The sequence below is a fragment of the Marmota flaviventris genome, chromosome 2 (genome assembly GCF_047511675.1).
Source record: "Marmota flaviventris isolate mMarFla1 chromosome 2, mMarFla1.hap1, whole genome shotgun sequence".
Taxonomy (NCBI): domain Eukaryota; kingdom Metazoa; phylum Chordata; class Mammalia; order Rodentia; family Sciuridae; genus Marmota; species Marmota flaviventris.
Window position 1 is genome coordinate 30,335,333 of NC_092499.1, and position 25,937 is coordinate 30,361,269.

Sequence of the window (25,937 nt, forward strand, 5' to 3'; positions counted from 1 at the left end):
TATGGCTCAGTGGTCCAGTGCCCCTGAATTCAACTCCTGTTATCCACCCCCCTGCTCCCCCAAAAGACACAGATGACCCATAATGGGGTAGGTGTTAACTTTGGCAGAGGTTCTTTTTATTTTTTAAAATAACTTTTTTTCCCTATGGAAATGATATTTGTTCCTGTAGAAAAAGTGTATTTTTATTTATTTATTAATATTTTTAAAGTTGTGGATGGACACAATATCTTATATATATATACACACACTCATGTGGTGCTGAGGATCGAACCCAGTGCCTCACAAGTGCAAGGTAAGTGTTCTAACACTGAGCTATAGCCCCCAGCCCGAAAAAGTGCTTTTAAAATGTGTGTAAAAAGTCTAAAAAAGATAATGTTGTATAGACATACAAAGAAGGAAAAATAAAAATTACCCGTATTCTTACTCTTCAAAGATAACTTACCTTGTGCTTTAGGATTCATCCCTTCCCAAGAATACATGAGGAATATCTTTCCATGTCAATAGATACATTCTTTTTTTTTTTTTTTTGAGATGGGGTCTTGCTAGATTTAGGTTGCCCAGGCTGACCTTGAACTCATGATCCACTTGCTTCACCCTCCTGAGTCACTGGGATTACAGGTGTGCACCACCTCGCCCAGCAATAAATACGTTTTTACAACATCCTTTTTAGGGCTATATAGCATTTCATCATGGGGCCATGCCACAGTTTATGGCTGTGACCCAGATTTGCAATCAGTATATTACTTGGTACATGTTTAGCCAGTTTAAAATTTGTTACTATTAAAAATTCTGTTCACTATTAACAACAATATTGTAGTTATATCTTTGCATAAGGTCCTGCTATTTCCAAGAAGCAGAATTGAGAGGCCCGTGGGCCTGGCACAAGTCTGGTGAGGGGTGTAGGTCCTGGCAGATGAGAGGGAGCTGAGGAAGAAGAATGTGCTCTGATCTGGCTAAGGTCAGATTGTGGCTCTGCTGCTTGTTATCTGGGACTTGAGGTCATTTTGCTCCTCGAGTCTCTATTTCCTGGGGTGTGCAGTTGGGACGGTGCTCGTGGGGAAGGCTAACTGTGATCATGTATATAAAACGTCTGCAGAGTCTACCTGCCTGAGGAATGTTTCTCCCACCTTTATGTTTCCTTGTTTCCTCTTTCTCCAGTGTACTTGGAAAGACCAGGCTGTTGTCACCCAGGAGGTGACACACTACTGGGTGGTATTTAATTGAGTAGGCAGTGAGCTCTGTAAGGAACAGGCAGGAGTGGACTTGGGAGGCCGGCCTGTCAGATGATGCTTCTCCTGAGACCAGGGGCGACCCTCAGTGAGCACAGATTGAACTGATTGCAGTCTTCACGAACGGAGGGGTATGCATGGGGGTGGGGGAAGAGTAGTAATGGCTGAAGTTTGTCAGGTTATGTGATGGGAGTGCAATGGTTGATGGACTTCATCCGTATTAGCACTTTTTAAAAAATGTTCTTTCTAGATAGACATGACCGTAGAGTGTATTGTGATATATTATACATACATGGAGTATAACTTATTCTAATGAGGATCCCATTCTTGTGGTTGTACATAATGTGGAGTTTTACTAGTTGTGTATCCATAAGGAACATAGGAAAGTTACCTGATTCATTCAACTGTCCTTTCTATTCCCGTCCCCACTCCCTTCCCTTCATTCCCCTTTGTCCAATCCAATGGACTTCTTTTCTTCCCCCACCCCCATTATTATGTGTTAGCATCCACATATCAGAGAGAACATTTAGCCTTTGTTTTGGGGGACTGGCTTATTTTACTTCGCATGACAGTCTCCAGTTCCATCCATTTACTGGCCGAATGCCATAGTTTCACTCTTCTTTATGGCTTTGTAATACTCCATTGTATATATATATATATACACCATGATTTCTTTATCCATTCCTCTATTGAAGGGCACCTAGGTTGGTTCCATAGCTTAGCTATTGTGAGTTGAGCTGCTGAAAACATTGATGTGGCTGTGTCACTACAATATGCTGATTTTAAGTCCTTTGGTTATAAACCCGGGAGTGGGATAACTGGGTCAAATGGTGACCCTCATGGAAGTGCCATGAGACAAATGCTGTGGTCATCTCCACCTTACAAATAAGGAGAATGGAGAGGGAAGGGGTTAGTTAGCTTCCCCCAGACCACACAGTGAATGAATAGCTGGTAAAGCCAGGATTTGGTTCTATTTATCGGTCTCTCTCCCAACCCTTGACAAACGCCACCACTCATTCCTTTCTGGACTCCGCGGGTACCTGTGTGTCTCCCTCGAGGCTCCCTCTCACACTTTGGAGACAGGGTCTCACTGAGTTGCTTAGCGCCTCCCTGTTGATAACAGTTGGTCCACTTGCCTATCTTCTCAAACTGGACAGTGAGCCTTCTGAGGGCAGGACCTTGTCACAGGCCACTGGCACCCCCTCCCCAGCACAGCAGCAATCCCAAATTGTCGATGAATGTCTGGAGAGGGGGATGCGGAGTCCGTGCCGGGGCTTAAGACAGACCCCCTTGGCCAGAGTCGCGTGTCTGTGACACAAGGGTTGTGGGGATGCCAGTTGAGGTGTTCCGAGGGGGACGGTGGTCAGTGCTGAAGCCTGGCGCTCCCACAGACTTGTCTAGAAAGGTCAATCTGTACGATTAGGTGTCAGGGAAGAGTGTGAAGCCTGATGAAGGAGAGGAGCTTTCTGCAGCCAGCCAGGAGAAGACTGGAGGCCCGGAGCTTGGTGACGGCAGGAATAAAACAGACAAGGCCAATAACAAAGTCCTTGTGGAACCTGGCGGGTGACAGAGAGGAGGGTAGGGCACAGGAGACAAAAGACAGGGGGTGGCCACGGTGACTCTTGGCATCGGCTCTTGTAGTGAGACAGGAAGAGAGGCTTACCTGGCACATTCTGAAGGGGGAGGTGGTCTTAGGGAAGCAGTGAGGCTTTGACATGTGGAAATGACAGGACACCCAGACAGGAAAGTCTGACAGATGATAACGGGCATTTGTTTCCTTAAAGGAACCAAAGATCTCGCCCTGTCATAGGTGGAAGGGGACTGCCTCAGGTAAGGACCCATGAATCACCCAGATGACCCGGGACTCACTGATCAAGTCTGCTCTGCCTCCAAGGTCATCCAGGTCATCCGCAGCAGCAGCATTTGTGTCAGATATTCACCTAGGCCCCAGAGGTGTATCAAGATCTTGAGGGAGGGGACACCAGGAAGGTCCCCAAGCCTGTGGGGACTGCCATACCTTATGGTGACTGAGTCTGAGTTTTTATTTTCCTTTGTTTAGCTTCCTCAGAATGTTGGCAATGACATTTGTTATTCACACATTTTTCTTGTATAATAGAAAAGAATTATATTTTACTCTTTCCACTAATTAAAGACATGCAAATGTAGGACACAGTAGAGGACAAAGTCAAAGATGCTGCCTTTGGAGGGATGGTGGTCAGAAGTACTTGGTTCTGGGGCTGGGGACATAGCTCAGTTGGTAGAGTGCTTGCCTTGCATGCACAAGACCCTGGGTTCAATCCCCAGCGCCACCAAAAAAAAAAAAAAAAAAAAGAAATCCAGAATAAGTTGGTTCCTGGAATCAGGAGCTCCTGGTTTGAATCTTTGTGCCATTTCCTAGCCATGACCTTGGGCACAACCTCTTTGAGCCTTTGTTTCTTTGCCAAGTGAGGACAATAATGTGAACTTTTGAGTGTTTCTAAGAGGACTAAGGGAGACAGCATGTTAGAACAATTAGTTCACTGCTTTGTTCGTAAATGTACTCAAGGACTTGCTAAGGCTGACCTTGAACTTGTGATCCTCCTGCCTCAGCCTCCTGAGTCACTGGCAGTATAAGAGTGCACCACCATGCCCCATAAATGTTCTCAATAAATATTTTCTTTGTACCAAATCAAAAAAGGGCACTTATTGAACACTTCGGCTGAATCTCAATTGTGTCCTGTGCCCTCGATGTTGGGGTTGTTGGGGTCCAGGGAAGGAGTCCTATAAAGTGAAATGAATTAGCAAAAATCGCCCGTGTTTTCTGAACTTGTGCCTTGTGCCAGGCACTCTGCAGGGATGAATTCATTCAGTTCTCACCATTCCTGTATGATGTGCCCATGATTATTACCTACACTTTATAGACAATAAAAACTAAGGCTTGGAGAGATTAAGTCATTTGCCCAAGATGACATAATTAGCTGGCCCAGGAAGGCTGACCCCAGAGTTCGCCAACAAAGTTACCCTGCTTCTTAGCAGGGTGGGAAACATCCTGCCAATGTATTTAATGCCTGGATTTGGGAGGTTTCTGCATTTTTCTGCTGGAGATACAGAAGCAGGTTCTATGATATTTTGAAAGGAAGGGCTTTTTGCACATCTCCATTATTCTTACAGGCAATTGTTAAGGGGGAGTCTCATTCACAAAGAGCAAATTTGTAAATTGAGTAGAACACTGGTCACTGGAGTCTGGCAGATCCTGATCTGGGCTCACTGCTAACACAAGGGTCAATGCTAGGCCTAAGGAATGTGGCTGTTAAAAATCAGAATGCGACACACCCCACACCTCCCCAGTCCCCGTGTTTCTATCCAAAAGAACCTATAAAGGTATGGGAACATAAAGGGTTAACACCAGACCCAAGTCTCCCAAAGGTCACCCACTCCCTAGGCTGATGTCCAGGCTCTGAAGGCAGGGGAGGGGAAACCACCTGGCTTGAGAACCCTGGGCTTGCCTGAGAGGAGCATCTTGTCTCCCAAGAAGAAGCAGGACTAAACACTGCAGGACCTGGGCCAATCCTTGAATCCATGACTTTTATCACTTTAACCTCTGCGGAGCCATCTTGAGAAAAGTGTGTCTGTTTAAGATGGTCTCAGGGATTCACGACCCCACCTTGAGAACACAAGTCTGAGCTGGTGGCTTTTGAAGTCTCTCTTGGGTTTGGTCCCAATGTGAGTGTGAGCCTGAGAGTCACACGGAGCTTTTCTCGCTTGGAGCTGCTCTCCTCTCGGGGGAACTGGTCATAGGCATTCCTCCTCTCCCAGATAGCTCTGCAGAGAGAAAGAGGGGTGTCAGGAAGGCGTGGAGAGCCCCGAAGGTCCACATCCCGTGAACCAGCCTGGGGGCGTGTGATTCTGTTGGGCTCTGCAGGACCCAGGCAGGGTTCCATTCAGGAGGGATGAATGGAAGAGAACTTGATGACAGAATGATTATGGAGGTGCAGGCAGGATAAAGGTAGGCCAAGGGCGAGCAGGATGCCCTCCCCGTCCGCACATGACTCCCAGAGCCAGGAGGAGGGGCAGCGCCTGCACCAACAGCATCCACCAACCGGGAAGGGCAGAGCGGGCCAGGCGTGAACCTCACCTCTTCTGTCCCTCACCTCCGTTTCCCTGTTGCTGCCTCCTCCTGGCCAAACCCCACCAGAGGCAGAGAGCGAGCTCCAGCGTGGACAGGCCAAAGGGAGGCACTGAGAGGTGTGAGTGGGGGAGGTGGCAGGCAGAGACCATCCACCCCATACCTCTCTTTGTCGTGAGCTTCAAAGTCAGACAGCCTTGGGTTCCAAACCCTCATGCTCAGTCTCCTCATGTGCAAAATGGGGTCCGTGCCTCATGAGCTGTGGTGAGATTCTGTGTAGGGGTGTCTGGCTGCCTGTCTGTCTGCAGGTGTGATGCCCCAGAGGCACCAGTCGGTGATGGGTGCTGCTGGTCCATGTCACAGACGATCGAGGGGGTGGAGCTTCAGAGAGAAGGGGGTGATGCTTGCTGTCTCTCAGGGTTGCATGGAAGTGCCACTGGGCAGAGCTGGGAATGAGATGTGGCAGGTGATCCCCAAGCCCAGGCTTTGTCTCTTGGACGCTCATTCCCTAATAGCTTTCAGTTGTTGCTTTCAGTCTCTGGGAAACCACTGGCTCAGATACCCACTGCGTGCTCCAAGTTGGGCTGATGAAAATGTGCCAGAGTCATTAAGTTATCAGTGGGGAAGGAGGCTGCTTCTCCCCGGCAGGAAGGATTCTGCTGTCTGCTGCTGCTTTGTTCACACAAACTGCCCGAGGCCCCCTCCTCCTCCTCCTCCTCCTTCTCCTCCTCCTCCTCCTCCTCCTCCTCCTCCTCCTCCTCCTCCTCTTCCTCCCCACCCCCGCCCCAGACAAGGAGTGAGCGCAGCCGGGTTAAGGGGGGCAGGGGACATGCTGTAAATATTCTGGGGCAACAGCGAAGGCATTTGTAACTCCAGCCGGGAGGTCCTTCATGGAGAATCCGGCTCTGGATGGGGATGTGGGCAAATGCTATTTCTGCAGCTTGACAGATGGATCCGCCCCAGGGGGAAGGAGAGAGAGAGGGAGGCAAGCTGGACGTCCCTTATTGTCACAGCCGTTGTTCTCCAAGCACACCGTGCCAGGAACACAAAATCCAGGTGCTCACTTGCCAAGGTGAAAGGAAGGACCTTAGGCTGTGCACAGGCAGGGCTGACTGGTCCCAGGGGTGATGGCTTCAGAGGTGTGTGACGCAAAGGAGCCAGGTCCCGGGGAAGGAGGCTGGAGTGGGAAGATGGGGGCATGGCCCTCTATGCATGCTTCAGCAGTCTTGGGGCTCAGTCTGATTCCACATGACAGATATTTCTGACATGATGAAAGGATAGCAGATGCTTCCAATACTTTATTTTCAGAATGCCCCCCCCCCACCCCCCGCTCTTTTCCTTGCTATTCTCTATCCTGGACTTCAGAGGAGAAATGAGTAGATTTTCCCCCCCTTTTGGGTTTATTCTCTTTGCTGAGGCCTTTGATGGCAGTGGTGATGATGACAGCTGATGGTGGCTGTGACTCACCACGAGCCCTGTTTTCAATGCATTCTGTCATGTCACTCCCGCCACCGTGAGGTAGGTGTGCTGTCACCGTCAGCGCAGAGAGAACGCCTGGGCACAGAGAGGTTTAGCAAGTCACACAAGATCACACAGGGAGTCAGCAGCAGAGCAGGGATGGGACCCAGCTGTTCCAGAAGGAACCCGCTACTTGCCTGCTACAGATCCTGCCTCTCTGAAGGTAGGGCTGATCAGAAGCAGGGCCAGAGCAGTGGATGGTACTGGAATCATGACTGAGTGGCTAACTCCTGCAGCCGGGCTTTCAAGTTCATCTCAGAAGGGAACTACATCACCAACTGCTGGGGACCTGGGTTTACCTTGATAGTCTCAGGCTATCAGTTGGAGCAACTTAGTTCCAGATTTCTACTCCCAGTCCCAGGAGATTTCTAGGACCAGCTATAGGATTTGTGGGGTGCAGAGAAAAAGGCAACGGAGGGGACCCCTGATCAAGATGGTATCAATGTGAGGCTCAACAGGACATGGGAGGGTGTCTGAAAGCCCAGGCCACATGCCCGAGAAGCCAGCCCCTGGTGACTGGAGTGACAGGAAGATAGGATTAAATACAGGAGGTGAAGCTGTGCCGGTGTTTCTAGCTTTTCCAAGCCAGTTAAAGCAAGATTGCCAAAGCATTTCTTTTCATCAAAATATAGCAGTTAAAAAAAAAAAAAAAGACAACAACATAGCAGTTTGATCCTGATGCAATTCAACCAGAATAAATCTTGGAAGTCTCGACTCTGTTTTCTTGCCCCTGTGATGAAGTCATTCCAAAACTAGGTCTTGGGGTTAGAAGGTTCATATGGGGGTTGGCATCTGCTCCATTAACTCCAGTCCTCCTAATCCTGTCTTTCCAACTGCCCTTCCTCTCCCCAGCCCCCGCCTTGCCTCCAACCTGAGAACTTGCTTGCAGATCCCCTGATAAAGCACAGGCTGTGCCCTGCCTCTGGGGTCCCTCCATCTTGCAGCCCCCCCTCTTCTCCCACAACCAGCCATGCTGGAGGGAGTAGCCCTTGGCCTCATCACTGCTTCCTCATTTCTGGGAGAACTCTAGCCCTTTGCAGAATTGTCTTGACCTCCACGAGGTCTCAGGTCCTCTTCTTGCCAAGGTAACCTACTAACTGCTACAGGCCGTGGTCTCTCCCCCTCCCCATCCCTCTTGGCCCTACTGCCTCTGTGACTGCCAGCTCTGCTCATCCTTAAGGTGGGGATGTGGCTGCCATGAGTATGTCTCCTAGGCGCACTTGGACATGTCCTGGCACGTGGTAAAGACTCAGTAGCCGTTGGCAGGAGCTGTGACTGGTGGCATCATGGTGGCCATCTTGAAATCTACTCCCTTGGCTTATGCTGCTTTCTCTCATGTGAGTCTTTCTTCACCATTTTTTAAAAAATCCCTTTTTCTTTCTTCACTGGTCTCTTAAGATACGGACGTTTTCTTAGTTCTCTCCTATGCCACACCTCTCTCCACAATCGCTCCTGGCACATCTCTCTATAAGTTCCAGGCCAATTCCCAAGTCCACATCTCTTTCCCAAACTCCAGGAGAATAAAGCCAACCCCAGACTGAACTCCTTCTCTCTTTTTTTTAATATTTATTTTTTAGTTATAGGTGGATACAACGTCTTTATTTTATTTTTATGTGGTGCTGAGGATCGAACCTAGTGCCTCACCCATGCTAGGCGAGCGCTCTACCTCTGAACCTCAATCCCAGCCCCTCAACTCCTTCTCTTTGTTCCTTAAACCTTATTTTTCCCCTACATTCTTCTAGCCCGTCACCTAAGTCAGGAAGGTGGCACCGTCCTTGCTTCCCTTAGCTGACCTCAGATGCCTGTCACAAGTCAGGCCCTGTGCAGGTCCCTGGAGATACAACTTGTGCGCACACACACACACCAGGGACCTGCCGTGCCTGCCGCTGGCGGGAGAGACTCGCATACTGATGCATGATTAGTCCGAGGAAGGTAAAAAATCAGAGTCCTGATTTTGATTGGAAAGACGTCCTGGGGAAGAACATTTGAACCAAGATCTGAAGGATGATTAGATGTTCGCAGGCAAATTGTGGATGGTCGCCATGCCAGGCAGAGGGAAGACCTGGCGTGCGGGATCTGTGGTGGGAGGCAAACTGTTGAAGAAATGGAAAGGCCAGGAGGGCTGAGGAGGAGCTGGCCATGGTCAGAAGAGGCCGGGCTGATGGGTGAATGCCTGGGAAGTCCATGATTAGTCTTTCTCGGTTCCTTCTTGTTTTCCTATACACACCCCTTTCCACCAGATTCTCTCAAACCTCTCTCCCCATTCTTCTTCTCCATCCCTACATCCTCATTGTTTTGCCCATGGATGAAGCCAACAGCCTCTTGCTACCTTCAAATTCATGCCTTTTAAATTTAAGCAGTATTCTAACTAACATAAGTCTGATTAAGTTAGTCCTTGGGTAAAATCCTCTCTGACTTCTCCATTGTCAAGATAAAGTCCTACCCAGGGATTTCTCTTTTTTTAGTCCACCTCCCACCCACTTCAATGCCTCTTTGCTCTGGCTTTCTCAAAATTCTCCTGTCCCCTGGGCTGCCACCTGGCTGTGTGCTGGTGCCTGGGGACCCTGACTTCCTTTGTCCACTGGTGAAGTCTTTCTCGTATCATGCACCACAGTGCAGGGGCAGTTTCTCTGTCTGGGAAGCCAGCTCCCTCATCTCAAGCCATTTGCGGACCCCTTCTTCCCCACTGTATTTCCCTCTTGGCTCAGATGCTGCCCCCCTGTGCCCCCCACTGTTATTTACAGGCACATCTGCTCTGCTAGACTGTGAGAGAAGAATCTGGGGCTCATTTATCTGTGTTCTTCTGCGGTCACAGGGCTGGGCACATATTAGGTGCTTGATACACATTTTGTTGAGTTGAAGGTCTAGTGAGGAAGGAATGACTTTACATCAGCAGGAGGCAAAAGATGAAGCTCCATCTAGAGGACTCTTCATAAGGGCATCTGGCTTCCAGGACCTGCCTGGGCCATCTGAGTCTGATTCTTCCATTGACCCATCACAAGTCTCAGAGCTGCGCCTCCACCTGCCACGCACACCCAGCAAGAGGACAGGTGGACACAGTGGAGACAGGCCTAGGTAGATTCACCCTTCCAGCATAGTAGTTCTCAAACTTCAGCAGACATCAGAGTCATCTGGGTCACCTGGTTAGTTAGACTATAGTTATAAATAGTATTTGTAAAGCCCCTCACTTAGAACCCAGCGTATAATAGATGCCTAATAAATAGTGAGGGTAAGTGGTACGGGCTGTTTGTCACTTTGTTTATATTATTTATGAGTGTCCGCATCTGGAGTTTCTGATTCAGTAGGTTTGGGGTGGAGCCTGAGAATTTGCTTCAGTAACAAGTTCCCAGGTGATGTTGATGGTGGTAGTCTGGGGACCACACTTTGAGAATCTCCATTCTAGCCAAAGGATGTGCTCCAAAAATTATTGCTCTTTACAGTGCTGGGGAAGGAGATCGGGGGAGCTTTTTGCTTGGGTTTGGCTTTGTAGGCTTTAAGAACGATTAGTATGAGATTAATGTGGATAGATGGATCAGATTCTACAAGCCTACCTCCACCCCGTCCCTGGGCTTTCCCGCAAGGTGTTTCTGCGTCCATTCATCAGCCACTCAACAAATACATTTTGTAGTAGGTGCATGGCAACAGAGTGAGGTGAAGTTGTTGATGTCAAGATGAAATCGATACAAAACTGTCCTTAAGGGAGGCCTCTGGTGCAGACATAACCATAACTCAAGGAGTCCAAAGGAGAGATGTCTGCTCCGATGGGCAGTGAGTTCCCCATCTCTAGAGCTGTCCCAGAACAGGCTTCTAGATGGTTAGTGGGAACAAAACAGTTGGATACATGGTTACCAAGTGACTGTTAAGATCTTGAAATTCTGTGATTAGGGAAAACAGTGATGATTGACATATCAAATGGGACAAATGAAACGCTGTGGGGTTTATAATGGGTTGATCTGCAGAGGCAGCTGAGGCTGCTGGTGTAAATACTGATAATATGACTACTTTTAATAGATACTTAGTCCTCATCAACATTGTGCTTGGGGTGTAAATGGATTTATATCCAATGACCTGATAATTCACTGCTTATTGACCTCATATCATTTAAAAGGTTAAATGGAGAAAGCCACAAGCAGGCCCAGAGTGTACCTCAGGGGCCTCTTTGGGCCCAGCTTCCTGAATCACATGGAATTGAAATGCATGGTGCCATTTTACTTTGTTTTGCAATATTTATGAGAGAGAGAGAGCGAGAGCGAGAGAGCGAGAGAGCGCAAAACTTAAATTTACAGTTTCTAGGGCACCAACTTGAATTTCAGACTCTCATCTTAACCTTATCAAGAGAATTCAACCAATTTCCAGACTGCATAGAATGAACCAAAAATCCTTTCAGAGGGTCTTGCGCCTAAGATGTGACAAACACAGCCAATGCCCCTTGCCCATCTCTTGCCATTTATTAAGCATCTATTACATGCTGGGTACTGAGTGAGATGCTTTGCAAATACTGCTTATAATCCCTTTAACCATCCTTCAAAGGAAGTATCATTATCCTCATTTTCTAGGAAAAGGCATAGAGAGATTTTTGTGTCTTGTCCAATTTCATAGCAAAACTCTTAGATTTATTTTGGAAGTTGACATAACCATAAAATTGAAAGCTGATAAAACAGCCCCCAAATTATAGATCTATGTCAAGTCTGAGTACAGCTGCATTATTAGCAAATTGAATGCAGCAGTATATCAATGAATAACCAACTCTGACCAGAATGCAGTGTATTCTAGGAATGCAAGAATGATTCAATAATAGGAAATATTAGGAAATCAATATAATTCACCATATTGATGAACTAAAGGAGAGCCATACACTAGTAGATGCTGAAAGGACTTTTGATAAAATTCTTCCACATTTAAAACTCTAAAACAGGAACCAGAGAAACCATGTAAATTTGATAAAGACTGAAAATCAGCTACATGTCATTCTAAACAGTGAAACATTAAATCCAATTTCATTAACCTAGGAAATACTTGATTTTGCTATTTAAAAATATTGTCTTGGTGATTATTCAAAATGAAATCAAGCCAACATAAAATGGTTTATATAAATATGGGAAAGAAGACATGATGTTATTCATTTTTGCCACGATTGTTGACCAAAACAAAACATCAAAAGAATCTAGAAGGAAAAGGAACCCTAAGAGAGTCATGAGGGTATTGGGTCCGATGGCTGGCTAACAGCCCTTCTCTGTACAGTTAGGGTCACACAGCTGCTGAACGTGGGCCACTGAAACTGGATTTGAACCAGTTGTGCTCTCCGTACCTTGGGAAGCCTTTATGCTCACTGGTATAAACCATCAGTGTCAGAACCAGTAGGAGAGAGAGGCCCTAAGAGCTTGTAACCCTCAGGCTGAGCAGGGCAGTCCCATCCCCCAGAGGCTGGGACATTGGGCTGAATGTTGGGGAGTCTGAAGGTGGTGGTTTGGTCTGGGGCCATTCAGCCAGACTTCTGCTTCCCAGGCACTGAGAGCCAGCTGGTGACACCACCTCTTTTCTGCTTGGCTCTGAGAAGCCATCTTCCTGTCGCCTGCTGTCTTCATCTCAAGCTGTCCATTAGAGAGATAGTACTTCCCAGAACACCTTCCGTGGGTGTGGGGCATCAGAGGATGCCTGGGGCATTGAGGTCCAGGCTTTGGTTAACACATCCACCAAGGAGGCTTCAGCTTCCTGGTTTTCATGGTGAAAGTGAAACATGTTTTTCTGCCCCCAAATCACAGGGTGATAGATGATGTATTAAGGTGCATTCTATTATCATGTGTCATGGATTAAAACAAATAAAAAAAATAAAAAAAATTCACAGAGTGGTGATACGTCCAATATATTGTCCCTATGCTGGCAGTGGGAGGAGCACTGTGAGGAATCCAGGAGGCCTGGGTTCTAGTGGCTTTGTCCCAACCAGCTGTGTGTTCCTAGGCAAGTCACTTGGTGTTCCTGGGCCTCACTTGCCTGATCAGTATCCTGGGATATTGGACTGGAGAGGTACCAGTTCCCTTTGAATTCAAAGTTTCGGTAACAGTCACGCTTAATGTGTGACCCCCAGTGTGCTCAGTGCTTTGAGCAGGGGTCTACCCTTCACAGCAGCCCGTGAGGTAAGTACTGCTATTATCCCCATGTTGTGTCTCTCTCTGAAGCAGCTGAGGCACAGAGTGGTTAAGTGACTTGCCCGGGCTCTCACTGCTAGGGAGTGGTGGGGCGCTCACACAGCTCTCGATCTCTCTGTTGTCCTTGGATGGTTTTTCTTCACTGACTGCCTTGTTGGAGTGGTATGGGTTCTGTCAGGAGCTGGGGAGTGACGCTGGGAACGGAGATCACTTTCTAAGGGAAGGCTGGCTCTGGGGTGGATGGCCGGCGTTGCCACCTGGGGGAATGAGAGCGGTGGCCGCCGGAGGTGCTGATGTCACTGATGTCGCCTTTCCCCCTCTTCCTCTCTTCCTCTCTAGTCTGCGGCAAGCGCTACAAGAACCGACCGGGACTGAGCTACCACTACGCTCACACCCACCTGGCCAGTGAGGAGGGGGACGAAGCCCAAGATCAGGAGACCCGGTCCCCACCTAACCACAGAAATGAGAACCACAGACGTGAGTCCCCACTCGTGAGGTTGGGGCAGGGAGGCGTGGGGAGGGCAGGGATGGGGGACACTCCTTTCCTCCACCGCTGGCTGGCATCTTCTGGCAACATTGGTGGGTCTCAGTGTTCGTTGGGGGTGGGCTCCTTCAGCTCAGCCAACCAGCCACTGTCCCTGTGGCTCAGCTTCCAGCCTTGAGTGACCTGGGCAGGGCCAGCACAGCCAGCTCTGGAAGGAAGGCCATTCAGCAGAAGGGGAGGGCCTTTACGAGGTCACTGCAAATGCCACTCTCCGCTCAGCGGCAGATGACCCACTCGCAGCTGTGAGACTGGGCTGGGCATAGCCCTTGGGGGTGTTAGATATCCCCACTGTCTGCTTGACCCCTAAGAATCTTTGTATTTTCTTTTTTTTTTTAAATATTTATGTTTTAGTTGTAGATGGACAGCATGCCTTTATTTCACTTATTTATTTTTATGTGGTGCTGAGGATCGAACCCAGTGCCTCAAGTATGAGAGGCAAGCACCCTACCACTTGAGTCACATCTCCAGCCCAGTCTTTGTATTTTCTTTTTAACTGACACATAATACATGTTAATCTATTGCTGTGGCTTTGTTATAGGGAGTCATGATTACAGGGGGTAATAGGGATATGGTTGGAACTCTGTGTTACCTTGGAGCATTCAAATGGCCAATGGGATCTGGGTGGATTTGCCATTTGGGATAATCAGTCCTGAAGGCCCAACATGACCCTGAAGATTTTGTGTTTCCATTTTCTTCCTCAATTTCTGTTTACAAATTAGGGAATCAAAAGGGATCTTAGCATCTCCCACCTGACTTCCCTCTGTAACATCCATTATGGCCTCTGGGTCTGCAGCACCTTGAAATGGGATGGGGTCGTGGAATCTCTAGAGCTTGCTTCAAAATATGGGTGGGGGAAGCTGAGATCACTTGGTGGGGAGAATTTGTGGACGTGCAATGTGTTTTTAATTTTGTTCATAAGATTTGGTGGCAGGTGCTGTTCGAGTGAACAATTGAATGCAATTAAAGGCAGCAGAACTTGAAGAATATTCAGAGTCTGGGATTTAAAGATGATGCTAGTGTGTTTTAGTCAGTCAGCGTAGTTGACTGATGTCAGCTGGGCACCTTTACTGAGTATTTGAATAATTAACACACCCGTGGCTAAGACCAGCCTTTATATTTATGTGTGGCTTCCTCTCACTCTACTCCACTTCTTAGTTCACTGGGCCACCCTAACAAAATACCACAGACGGGGGTGTTTCAACAACAGAAGCTTATTCTCTCACAGTTCTGGAGGTTAGAGGTCCAAAATCAAGGTGTTGGCAGGACTGGTCACCTCTGACGCCTCTCTCCTCGACATGCAGATGGCTACCCTCTCTCTGCACACCTGCTCTGGAGTCACCAGTCAGATTGGATTAGGGCTCATGGCCTCCTCTGACCTCACCTTTTTACCTCTTCAACCCCGTCTCCATATATATTTACATTCTGAGGTGTCCTGGGGTGAAGCTTCCACATAAGAATTGGAGTGGGGGACCCAATTCAGCCTATAACACCTTCTTTAATTCTTACTTTCAGGGTTCAACCCTTGTTTTCTCACCCCCATTGTCATCTGTGCAGAACCTGAAGAGCAGGGCAGGAGGTCTCTGATGGCTTTGTGCCCTCTCCCTGCCCGCTCCCGAGCGGCTCCAGCCCCAAGGCCTCTGTCTTCCTTCTGGGAGAGGTCTCCTTGGTCCTGTCTTTAGGAAAGGAAAATTCCTTGACCTGTACCCAGGCAGCCGATGCTTGGTTTCCCTGTCTCTCTCTTTTCCCTTCTCTGGTCTAAGTGATCAAGAGGTCACAGGAGCTGTCACCTCCTACCAGCAAGAGGCTGAGAATAATCTGCTTTGATTTGGGGTGCTATCTGGAAAGTGGTTATTAGTGATTGCTGCTCTCTCTCGAGTGTTTATTAGCGTGGTGTTATTTTTCGATCTCCCAGGGCTGGCTTATCCCCCTCATCTCTCCTCCGTGCTGGCCATTTTGGTGTGAAGGTGCAGTCCTCATGTTATGGGGTTTGGCCTGCTTCTGTTTTGTTTGTGTCTGTATTTCCCTAGTTCTCTGGAAGCCTCACTACAGTAGTGATGTGCACGCCTGTGCGTGTGCACGTGTGTGCTCCTGTGTTCACGCATGCATAGTCTTGGCTAGAGCAGAGGAGGGCATACTGCAGACCTTAGGTGAAGGAGCCTTCCTCTCCACTGTTCCTGTGGTCCCCGCCAGCTTGGCTGTTGCCTCCTGAGGCTCTGCTCTCACAGGCACATTTCACTTGGTCCCCTAGGACCTCTTCATCCTCTTTCATTGGTGGGTGTCCTCCTTGTGAGGCCCATGATCTTGCTTAGTAAGGAAGTGGTGTCTGTCTTTCTTTTTTCTACCTAGAGGTGCCTCCCTGAGAAATGTCCCTATGTCTCCATGGGCCTGTGGGTTGGCACATGCATTCCGACCTTTTCTGCTGCTTGTTGTTTTTCACCCTGTGGATGAGAAACCTGACTCTTCACAATTGATCATTTATTTGACTGACCAAAGATTTTAAACATCATACAAAAGAATAGCCATACCTGGGCTGATCTGGGGCCTCCTCACATGAAGAAGGTTCCAGAACCCTCACAAACATCTTTTTTGGGGGGCATTTTCTCAGAGCACCCTCTCTGAGAACTCTGTGATTAACCCCAATTTCAGGAAGGTGCCGCAGAAAGGTTCTTAGTGTCTGGAGAAGACATCCTTCCCCACTGTCCCCAATGTCTTTGGACAAACCCCAAGGTGGCTGCTGTCCCTGGGTTCTGTGCCCCACACAGACCACCGATTTGCTTGCTGCTCTGAATGTGTGCTCTGTCTCCTCCCGCATTCCCCTGGTGAGCAGCCCCCCACCATTTTCCTGTGAGTACTAATTGCCAGCATCATTAATACCCAGTCATTAGCTGCTCCCACTGTTTGGGGCTTGGGGTGGGATCCCATTCATCCTGCCCCTAAATGCCACTGGGACTGTGTGGTGAATTGAATGTGACAGCTCAGCAGCCTTCTGAGGTCTCTGCCTCACCATCCTCCCATGCAAGGCTTTGGGAGTGGGGGAGGGGGCAGGAGCACTTAATCCAGGAGGCTAATCTGGGGCTCCCCCCACCCACCCCCCCGCCCCTCTGGAAGGTCTGAACACTAACGCTAGCGCAGTGGAAATGCTGACTTCCCCCGCTTAGCAGAGCTGCAGGGTGACCTGAGTCTGCAGGGCCGTAGGCAGCTGGTTTGTACCACCTGCAGCAGTAGAGACCTTTCGACTTTGGTCCCCCCGCTGTCCCTTGCTCCATCCTCTCCAGCTGTGTCTTCAGAGCTCAGTGCTTGGCCCTGCTCCTACTGCTGTTGCTGCGGAAAGGGCAGAGTGACCAGCTGGAGCCAGCATTGACCTTCCTCCCCCAGCCCCCGCCGCCCTGAGCTGCTAGCTCAGCAGTTGCCAGCCCCTCCCCCGCCCGCCTGCCCCTCCCAGCAGATACACTGTCACTCTCTCACCTTTGTTTCTGTCCCAGTCTCTCAGTTTCTGTGTTTCCTGTAGACTTGGCCCCTGTCCTTGGTGCTCCAGCTTCTCTGCCTCAGCCATAGGCAGCCCAGGGTGCAGACCTTCCCCTTTGGGATAGCCCTTCTGCTGTCAGCTCCCTTCCTTGGCCTGCTGTCCTTCCTCCCCTGTGCTGAGGCTGGATTCTTCTTTCTCCCTCCATTTCTCCTTCATCTACCTTCTATGAATGAAATTACCATGTGTAACCTGTACAGTTACACACACATGTAGATGTGCATATACATCAATAAAAGGAGGGAGGGCTTGGGTGGGGGTCAAGAATCAGAGAGGTGCCACTCTGAAGCATTCTGCATGACTCCCACGAAGTGTGACTAGTGAACAGGGTTAGAATTCAACACCCCAACCACACAGGCTCACTGTGTCAGAACTCTTCTTGGATTTCTTTTTACTTTCTCTGCACAGGGATCATCTATTATAGATGATGTTTTCAAGATACTTTTTGGGGTAGGATTGGGCCTTTGCTAAGTCTTAGAGTAGGATGAAACAAGTGTATAAATAAAGTCAGGGCCATCCATGCATCTATGGTTTTGCTAACCATGTATTAAATACTGACCACATATTGGACCTGGGAAGTACAACATGCATAAGACTTGGCTTCATCCCGGAGGAGCTCACACTGTCGAGTAGGGCTGTGGAGAGAGGTGTGTACAGAAGGGTGAAAGGGCCAAGGGCTCAGGGGTGCATTCTCTCTGTCTCTGGGCAGTGGTGCTGAGTGCAACCACAGCATCTCCTGGGGGAACTCACTGGACATGCAGATTCTCAGGCTCCATCAGACCCTTTGGAACAGAGACTCCAAGAGTGGGGATGAGCATGCTATGCTCCAGTGCACTGTGGTACACAGTAAAACTCAAGGACCACTACATTGGAAGATTTGCACAGGCTTCACGGAGGAGGGGACATTCAAATTAGCTCTTGGAGATCAAGGAGGAATTTCTAGGAGGGAGGAGGTTTCCTGGATCCCAGGAGGGAGCCCTCTGTAGAAGGCGGGGAAATACAAAATTTTAGTGGAAGGATGGAAATGTAGGTGGGGGTCACAGTTAGAGTCATATTTCTTGCATATCGTGTAATCTTTACTGTAGGAAATGGAGAGACCTCATAGCCATTACTAGAAGGCAAGAACAAATGATTTATAAAGAAATTCATTTAGAGTCTTATTAAATCTTAAATGGCATATCTCTTTTATTTAATAGTGTAAATAAATAGAACATGCTTCTCAATAACATACTTGGAGCTCCTAAGAGGGAAGTGTTTTTGAAAATAGGGTTCTATGAAATTTATCTCAACCTTATTTTTCAGGTGGATGGAATTGAAATTGGGGGTTGTCCTAGGTCCCTGGAGGTTTCATTCAGTCTTATATGCAGTGGTGGTATGCCTAGCACAAAGTTAGGCTTCCTATTGCTAGAGAGAGAGAGAGAGAGAGAGAGAGAGAGAGAGAAAGAAAGAAATTTAAAAAGGCCCTGCCCTTGGAGGGCACATGTATTCTGCAGAACTGAAAGGGGAGAACCAAATTGATTAAGGGTAATGTCTGCTGATTAGATAATCTGAAAATTAGTCTGATAATGTGAAAATTATCTAAAAGCAGCATATGATGTCATTGCCACCCTGATGGGGAAGATCTAACAGATGTTAGTCTTCTGACATCTCTTGTCCTCTAACATATGGTCCAGGGGCAGCTAGGGCACTTTTAGGAGATAGAGTGACAATTATCTTTGAAATGTGTTTAAGAAACTTAGATCACTCTTAAAAGTCATGAATCCCACTTAACCATCCACTTACCCAGCCTTGACACCAGTAATTCAGGCTTGGTCATAGGGGAGAGAGGAAAATTCAGATTCAGGGCTCTTTTTGGAGAAGTGAGTTGCTTCTGGCCTCTCAAAAAGAAAATCTGGATACTAGCAACAGATGTTTTTTTACATGAGTTATTATTTAACTAAATAGTTTATAGATTACCAAGTAAAGAACCTGAGGGGTTGTTCTGGTCCTTGGAGGTATACAGTCCTTGGAGGTAATTTTCTTGTACCCCCTACTCCCATCATCCATGCCCTCCACTTAGAAGCTCAGAGAGTGGCTTTGGAATTGTTCAGTCCAGGGTGACACAGACCCTGCTGCCCTCCCATGTTCTGGCTGTGAAAATGTGGGTTAGTTACTTAAACATCTCTGCTCCTTAGTTGCTTCTTCTGTAAAAGGGAGATAATAATCTTACTGACCTCATGAGGTTGCCCTGAGTCTTAAATGAGACAAAGGATTGGCACCATGCCTATACATTTTGAGTGTTGATACGTCATCTCTGTCCCATTTAGACTAACATACTGTGTAGGTGACCACAGATGGCTAATCTGAGTCAGGGGCTCCACCTGAGGCAACATGAAGGGATTTTTCTGTCACCCTGAAGTTAACTGCACCCGAAGACTCATTGGCCTCAGTTATTAATGATCGGAGTCTGACCTGGCCCTAGCACATACTTTGCTAAATCTTAGATGTGGGACACTGATCCTTCTGTACAGGCTAACTTTGAGCATTTATTGAGCACTTACTGTATGTATGCCTAGTGTAGGGATGAGTGTCACTGAGCCTTCAAAAAGATATAACATGTGCCCATTACCCTTGGAGGATTTCTGGGGTAATGGGGAAGTGCGATGGATACATAAAACCCAGCAAGAGAAAACCCAGCTGTGGGACAGAGTCTGGCAAGTGCAGCTGTCCCTTATTTATCACACCATTTCCCCAGTCAGAATCCATGTCTCTTGGCTTTCTCTATACCACTTTGATTTCATTTTATGACCTAGAATATTCAGGATTGACGAGTTCTGCCTACAGAGAATAATGGTGATGGCAGTAATATTCTCCAGCCTTTCTAGAATGTGTCAGCATTGCCGTGTCCCCTAGAGGAGACCAAGGTGCATAAGGATCCTGTGATGTACCATGGGCATGAGACCTGGATGCAGATTCTTAAGCTATGTGCCACTTCTTGGAAAGCTTATTGACTCAGCCCTTGACTTTTTCCTGCTGTGTCAGATGCACAAGCATTTTTCATACAGGAGAGGAAAGAGTGAAAGACATGATGGAACACCTACGGAGTGCCAGGCACTTTTCACACATCATCTTAAGTAACGTTCACGAGTCCATGAGACCTATGCTAGTATTTTCATTTTATGGATGAGGAAACTGAGGCTTAGAGAAGTTTGAGTAATTTGTCCCAAGTTGCACAGTGAGATGGGAAGCTGAGAGGTGAATGGGCTTGAGTTGGCTCTATCGGGACACTGGAATCCCAGGTGCCATCCTAGGCCTAGGTTTGGATCTTTTTCATGGTCATACTGATGTCCCTTAATTTTTGTCTGTCAGCCAATTGTCAATGCATCATATCACATAGTGACTTTTCAAAAAAAAGATGAATGCATTAACAGGCTCTTAGCTTGGGCTACTGTAACAAAATTCCAGGATGGGTGGCTTAAACAGTGGACATTTATTTTTTATAGTTCTAGAGATGGAAGTCCAAGATCAAGGTGCCAGCAGAGTTGATGTCTAGTGAGGTCTCTACCCTTGGGTTGAAGGCAGTCACCTTATTGTGTCCTTACATGGCCTTTACTCAGTGTGTGTGGGTAGAGAAAAAGAGAACCAAGCTCTCTGGTGACTCATGAGGACACTAATCCCATCCTGGTGGCCCCACCCTTGTGATCTCACCAAACCTAATTACGTCCCAAAGGTCTCATTTCAAATAACATCACATTGGGGCTTAGGACTTCAATATATGAATTTTGGGGATGTGGGGATACACTTCAATGGATAGCAGGTACATTTACCCTTCAAAACTTGTTTTCATTGCTGTGACTAAAATACCTGACAAGAACAATTGGAGGAGGAAAAGTTTATCCGGGGGTCATGGTTTTAGAGGTTCAGTCTATAGATGGCCAACTTTATTCTTTGGGGCCTGAGGTGAGGCAGAATATCATGGTGGTAGTGTGAGCTCAGGACATGGCACCTGGAAGGAGGGTGGGAGAGGGTGGGAGAGAGAGAGAGAGAGAGAGTTTTTTGCTCAACAAGGACAAAATATATACCCCAAAGGCACAACCCCAATGACCCTCCTCCCCCAGCCATACCCTACCTATCTACAGTTACCTACAGTTAATCTTTATGAGGGCCTGAATGTACTGATTAGGTTAAAACCCATAATCCACATCACTTGTAAACTTTCTTGCATTGTCTTACATGAACTTTTGGGGGACACCTTTTATCTAAACAGACTTTTGTTATTTGTGATGGTTTATATGGACCATTCCCAACATTGCAAATTCTCACTGAGATTTCAATTGGCAAATCAATTTTACTATAGAAAAAAATTTCATGTTACTCTATTCAATAATTTCCCTGCATCTTTCTCTCTGTGTCTCATTTTTTCTAGCTCTCCTCTCTCCTCTCTCTTTTTTTTTTATATATCTATATTTTTTAAAAAATGCTTTTTTTATGCCTGAATTGAAAATCCTAGGGTTCATTCTTGGCTCTTTGTTTTCCTTTACCACTGCATCAGCGCTCCTTCCCAAATAGACTGCAGGTCTATCTACCTTCCTCTCTCTGCCTCCTGGTTTCTGCCTGGGTCACTACCACCTCGGATTGGCCTTCCTGCCTCTATTCTTGCCTCTTACAGTGTGTTTTCAATGGAGAGGCTGAAGTGGTCTTTTTAAAGGTCTAAAATAGGTCATAACACACCTGTGTTGACAATGCTTTTATCACATGGGTACACCCCACACTTGTCACCACGAAGCCCTGCATTTTTGCTTCTCAGAGTGTGGTCATCAATATCAGCATCACCTAGGGGCCAGGTGACCAGCTTGTTCACATCTACCTAGTAGAGTGCTGAAAGTCTTGCTCCTAACAACCTCTTAGTGACAGGCAAACCTGAGTGCTTGGCTGACTTAACTGGGAGCTTATAAGACATGTGGAATCTCAAAGCCTACCTCTGATTTATTAATTTCAATCTGAATTTTAATGAGATCCATAAATGGTTTGCACAGCAAGAATTGGGAAGCCTTGACCTGTAAGGTCCTGCATGCTTAGGCCCAGCCAGCCTCTTGGACTTGACTTTTCTCAGGTGCATGGTTGCATGTGCCCATGGTGAAGTAACATCCAGTGGGCTGGCTAAGCAGCACACTGCCCAGGTTCAGAACCAAGACCACCACTTACTAATGTTTGACCTTAGACAGATTGCTTAGCCTCCTTGTACCTAAAGTATCATCTGTATACAATCAAAAGACGAATGGCATCTCTTAGGTTATGGAAAAGATTAAATTAGTTAATTTATATAAAGCACAGCACCAACAGAAAACATGTATAATATGAGGTGATTTGACAGTCACATGTCCTATTAGCGCCACGAGTTATAGTTTAGATCTAGATGTCCCCCAAAGGCCTCCATGTTGAGTCTCAGCTCATGGTACTGTTGGGATGTGGTATAACTTTAGGAGGTGGGGTCTAATGGAAGGAATTTAGGTCACTGGAGATGTGCCCTGGAGGGGGATATTGGAACCCCACCCCCTACTCTTCCTCTCTTTCATACCTGGTCAACATGAGGTGAACAGGTTTTCTCTGCTAATCTTTCCTGCCATGAGATACTGTGTCATGGGGGGTCCAAAGCAATAAGGCCAGCTAATCATGGACTGGAACCTCTGAAACTGTAAGCCAATATAAACCTTTCATCTTTTTAAGTTGATTATTTGTCACAGCAATGGAAACCTGATTAACACACTTTGGTTTCAAGCTTGAGGGCACATCAGACTCTCCAGGAGGGTTTGTTATAACAGATTACTGGATCCATTCTCAGAGCTTCTGATTCTGTAGGTCTGAAATGGGCCTTGAGTTTACATTCTTAACAAGTTCCCAGGTGAACCACTATCTTAGAGAAAGTTAGCTTTTGAAGACTGATGTAGATATATCTCTTCTTCTTTTTTTCTTTTGGATATACTGAATCAGGTATCTGGCCAGAAATCAGGCTGTACTGTTAAAATATAAGGAGGCAGACTCAATTTTCACTCTTTTTTCCCCCAATGTTTTTATTTTTAGAAAATTGACACAATAATTTTACATATTTATGATGTTTTGATAATATATATACATTGCATAATATACACATCAGGGTAGGCCTATCTATCTCCTCAAACAGTCATAATTTCTTTGTGGTGAGATCATTAAAAAGTCCTTTTTACAAGATTTTCTTGAAATACACAATACATTTGTTATCTATGATCATGCTGCATGCAAATAACACACTAGAACCCATTTCTCCCATTAACTATAACTTGGTACATGTTGATCAACCTCTTCCATTACCCACTCCCCAACATTTGCTAATCACCATTTTTACTCTTACCTTCTATGAGATCAACTTTTCTCAATGCTCTGTCCAATGTAGGACAGATCTCCTGCTCTAAGCACCTGCCACCTGGCCTGCCCTTTGGGTGTGTCCCTCTGCCTGGGCTCTCATCCCTATCTGTGCTGCCCCTCAGCCCCATGATCTCTTGACTCTTTCCTAATCTTCAGGTGTTCAGCATGAGACTCAGCCTTTTTCTTTTCTTAAATACACTTTCAGTCTGAAGGGCCCAGAGAATATGGGACCATCTGTGGACTGAGTTTAGAGGAGGTGGTGAGGAGAGGTGAAGAGAAGCAGTCAGGCAAACCAGGTGGCGACTTCTGAATCTAAATCATTATGGTAGTGACATCCTGACAGCTTCAGGAGACCGAGATGACACAACAAGATGTCCTGCAATCCTTGAAGGGAAATGAGACCATTTTGTTCAGAGCCCTATTGATACAGTTATTCTCAAATTAATGTTTTCTCCTTCAGTGGACTCACTGGGTGCCAATCACAAGTGGCAACTCCAGGTCATGACCCTCATTCGTGAGCTTTTATTTGGTCTTTTCTGAGGCATCAATGAAAGACTGAGGTTGTTGCTTAAGTTTGGAGCACAAAGAACTTAATTGTAGTTTCTCTAGTCCCCAAACTGGAGACATGGTGTTCAAACTCCTGGAAAATGGTTGAAACATTTTGTCCAACTGCAAATTGGCACTCTAACCAGATACCAGCTGAGCATCCCTTACTAGAATTGCTTGGACAAGAAGTGTTTTGGATTTTGGAATATTTGCATATAGATGAAGAGATATCTTGGGAATGGGATCCAAGTCCAAACATGAAATTCATTTGTTTCTTATACACCTACCTGACAGTTACTTTAGAGACAGCATTTTAGTGGACCTATATTTTGAATGTGACCTGTCACATGAGGTCAGGTGTGGAATTTTCTACTTGTGGCATTATGTCAATGCCTAAAAACTTTTGGATTTTGGAGCAATTCAGATTTTGGATTGTTGGATGACAGATGCTCAACCTGTGTGTCCATTGAGATGGAGACATCAAGGTAAGTGGATGTGTGTTGCCTGTTTTTATAGCATAGTTTTTAGGAGTGAATACAAAGTTTGTATCTAGAGATATGAGTTGTGTATTTGATAAAGGTGGAAGAAGAGAAGGCAGGCATGGGGAGTGGGGGACTGACACCATAGCAAAACACATAGCAAAATGGGACCTACCTTCTCACTGGCTATCACTGCCCCAAGACCCTGCGGCCACTGAGTCTGGGAGTCTGATTCCTTCCATTCTGGTTTTCCAAGAAATGCTTCCTTGCAGGAGACCCCAGGTCTTACACATCACTGCTTTCTTCTCTCCATTGAGCCCATTGCTTCTCCCCCTCACTGTGTCCTTCATATGAAAGGACTGGGCTCTTGTGATACAATATGGCGGAGTCACTCTGGACTCAGGGGATTTTGCATTCACTCAGTTCCCAGTCTTTCCTTTGTCTGGCTATTTTTATTTGTTTGTTTGTTTTAAATCCCTCTGTGAAAGGTTTATCCATCCTTTCATTAAATATTTATTCCTAGCTCTGTGTCAATCCATGTGCCAGTGCCAGGGACACAGAGATGAAGGACATGGCTCTTGCCCTCCAGGAGCTCATAGCTAACAGGGAAAGAGACTCCAACACAAACATAAAGCAACCATGAAAGGCTGAGTTCCTTTGGGTTTGGAAAACTTTGCTTTTCTGCTTTTTCTTTTACCCTGTTATAGTCCTCAAATAATAGACCTAAAAGGGACCTTAAGTTACCATGTTGCATATTCCTTTTTTTGGGGGGAGTGGTGGTGCCAGGGATTGAACTCAGGGACACTCGACCACTGAGCCACATCCCCAGCCCTATTTTATATTTTATTTGGAGTCAGGGTCTCACTGAGTTGCTTAGCACCTCTCTTTTGCTGAGGCTGGCTTTGAACTCTTGATCCTCTTGCCTCAGCCTCCCGAGCCACTGAGATTACAGGTGTGCTCCATTTAGCATATTCTAGCATATTCTCTTGCCTCTAGATAGACATGAACTCAAACAACCAGGCCTAGGGGACCCTTCCCTGTGTGCAGAGGGCTCCTCAGAGAAGCCCGCCCTGCAGCCAGGTCCACTTGCTCCCTTCTAGCTTTCTTGCGGCATGTGCTGCCATTTCTACTCATCTTGTCTCATGTTGTCCTTGACAATACAGAGTGTGGCAATTTATCAGGCTCATCCACAAACTTGGAAGACTTATGAAATCAGCCCTCGGCCTTCCTCAGCGACTTATCTCAGTCCCTGGAATCATTCTGCACTGGCACCTTCCCATCCTATCCTATCCTATTCACATTGTCCTCAGTGCTGGGTGGCCCAATGACACGGGAGAAGGAGCGAGTTCTCTGCCATTGAGGATTCCCGATGGTCTGAAGTGGGTGGGTCCTGGTGTTCATTCTATGGGGCTCCCACCTCCCCTGCTTCTCCACATTGGGGGTGGAGTCGTCCTTCACTTTCCTCT

The 25,937-nt window shown here is 46.9% G+C and overlaps 1 protein-coding gene across 1 annotated transcript in view; it reads left to right on the plus strand.

Annotated features, from left to right (window-relative positions):
* The window catches only part of Dpf3 (double PHD fingers 3), a 249,781-nt gene that overhangs the window by 166,606 nt on the left and 57,238 nt on the right, over nt 1–25,937 (plus strand). Inside the window, exon 8 of the mRNA XM_071607396.1 lies at nt 13,338–13,475. Within this exon, the coding sequence (XP_071463497.1) occupies nt 13,338–13,475 (138 nt within the window). The remainder of the gene's footprint in view (nt 1–13,337; nt 13,476–25,937) is intronic.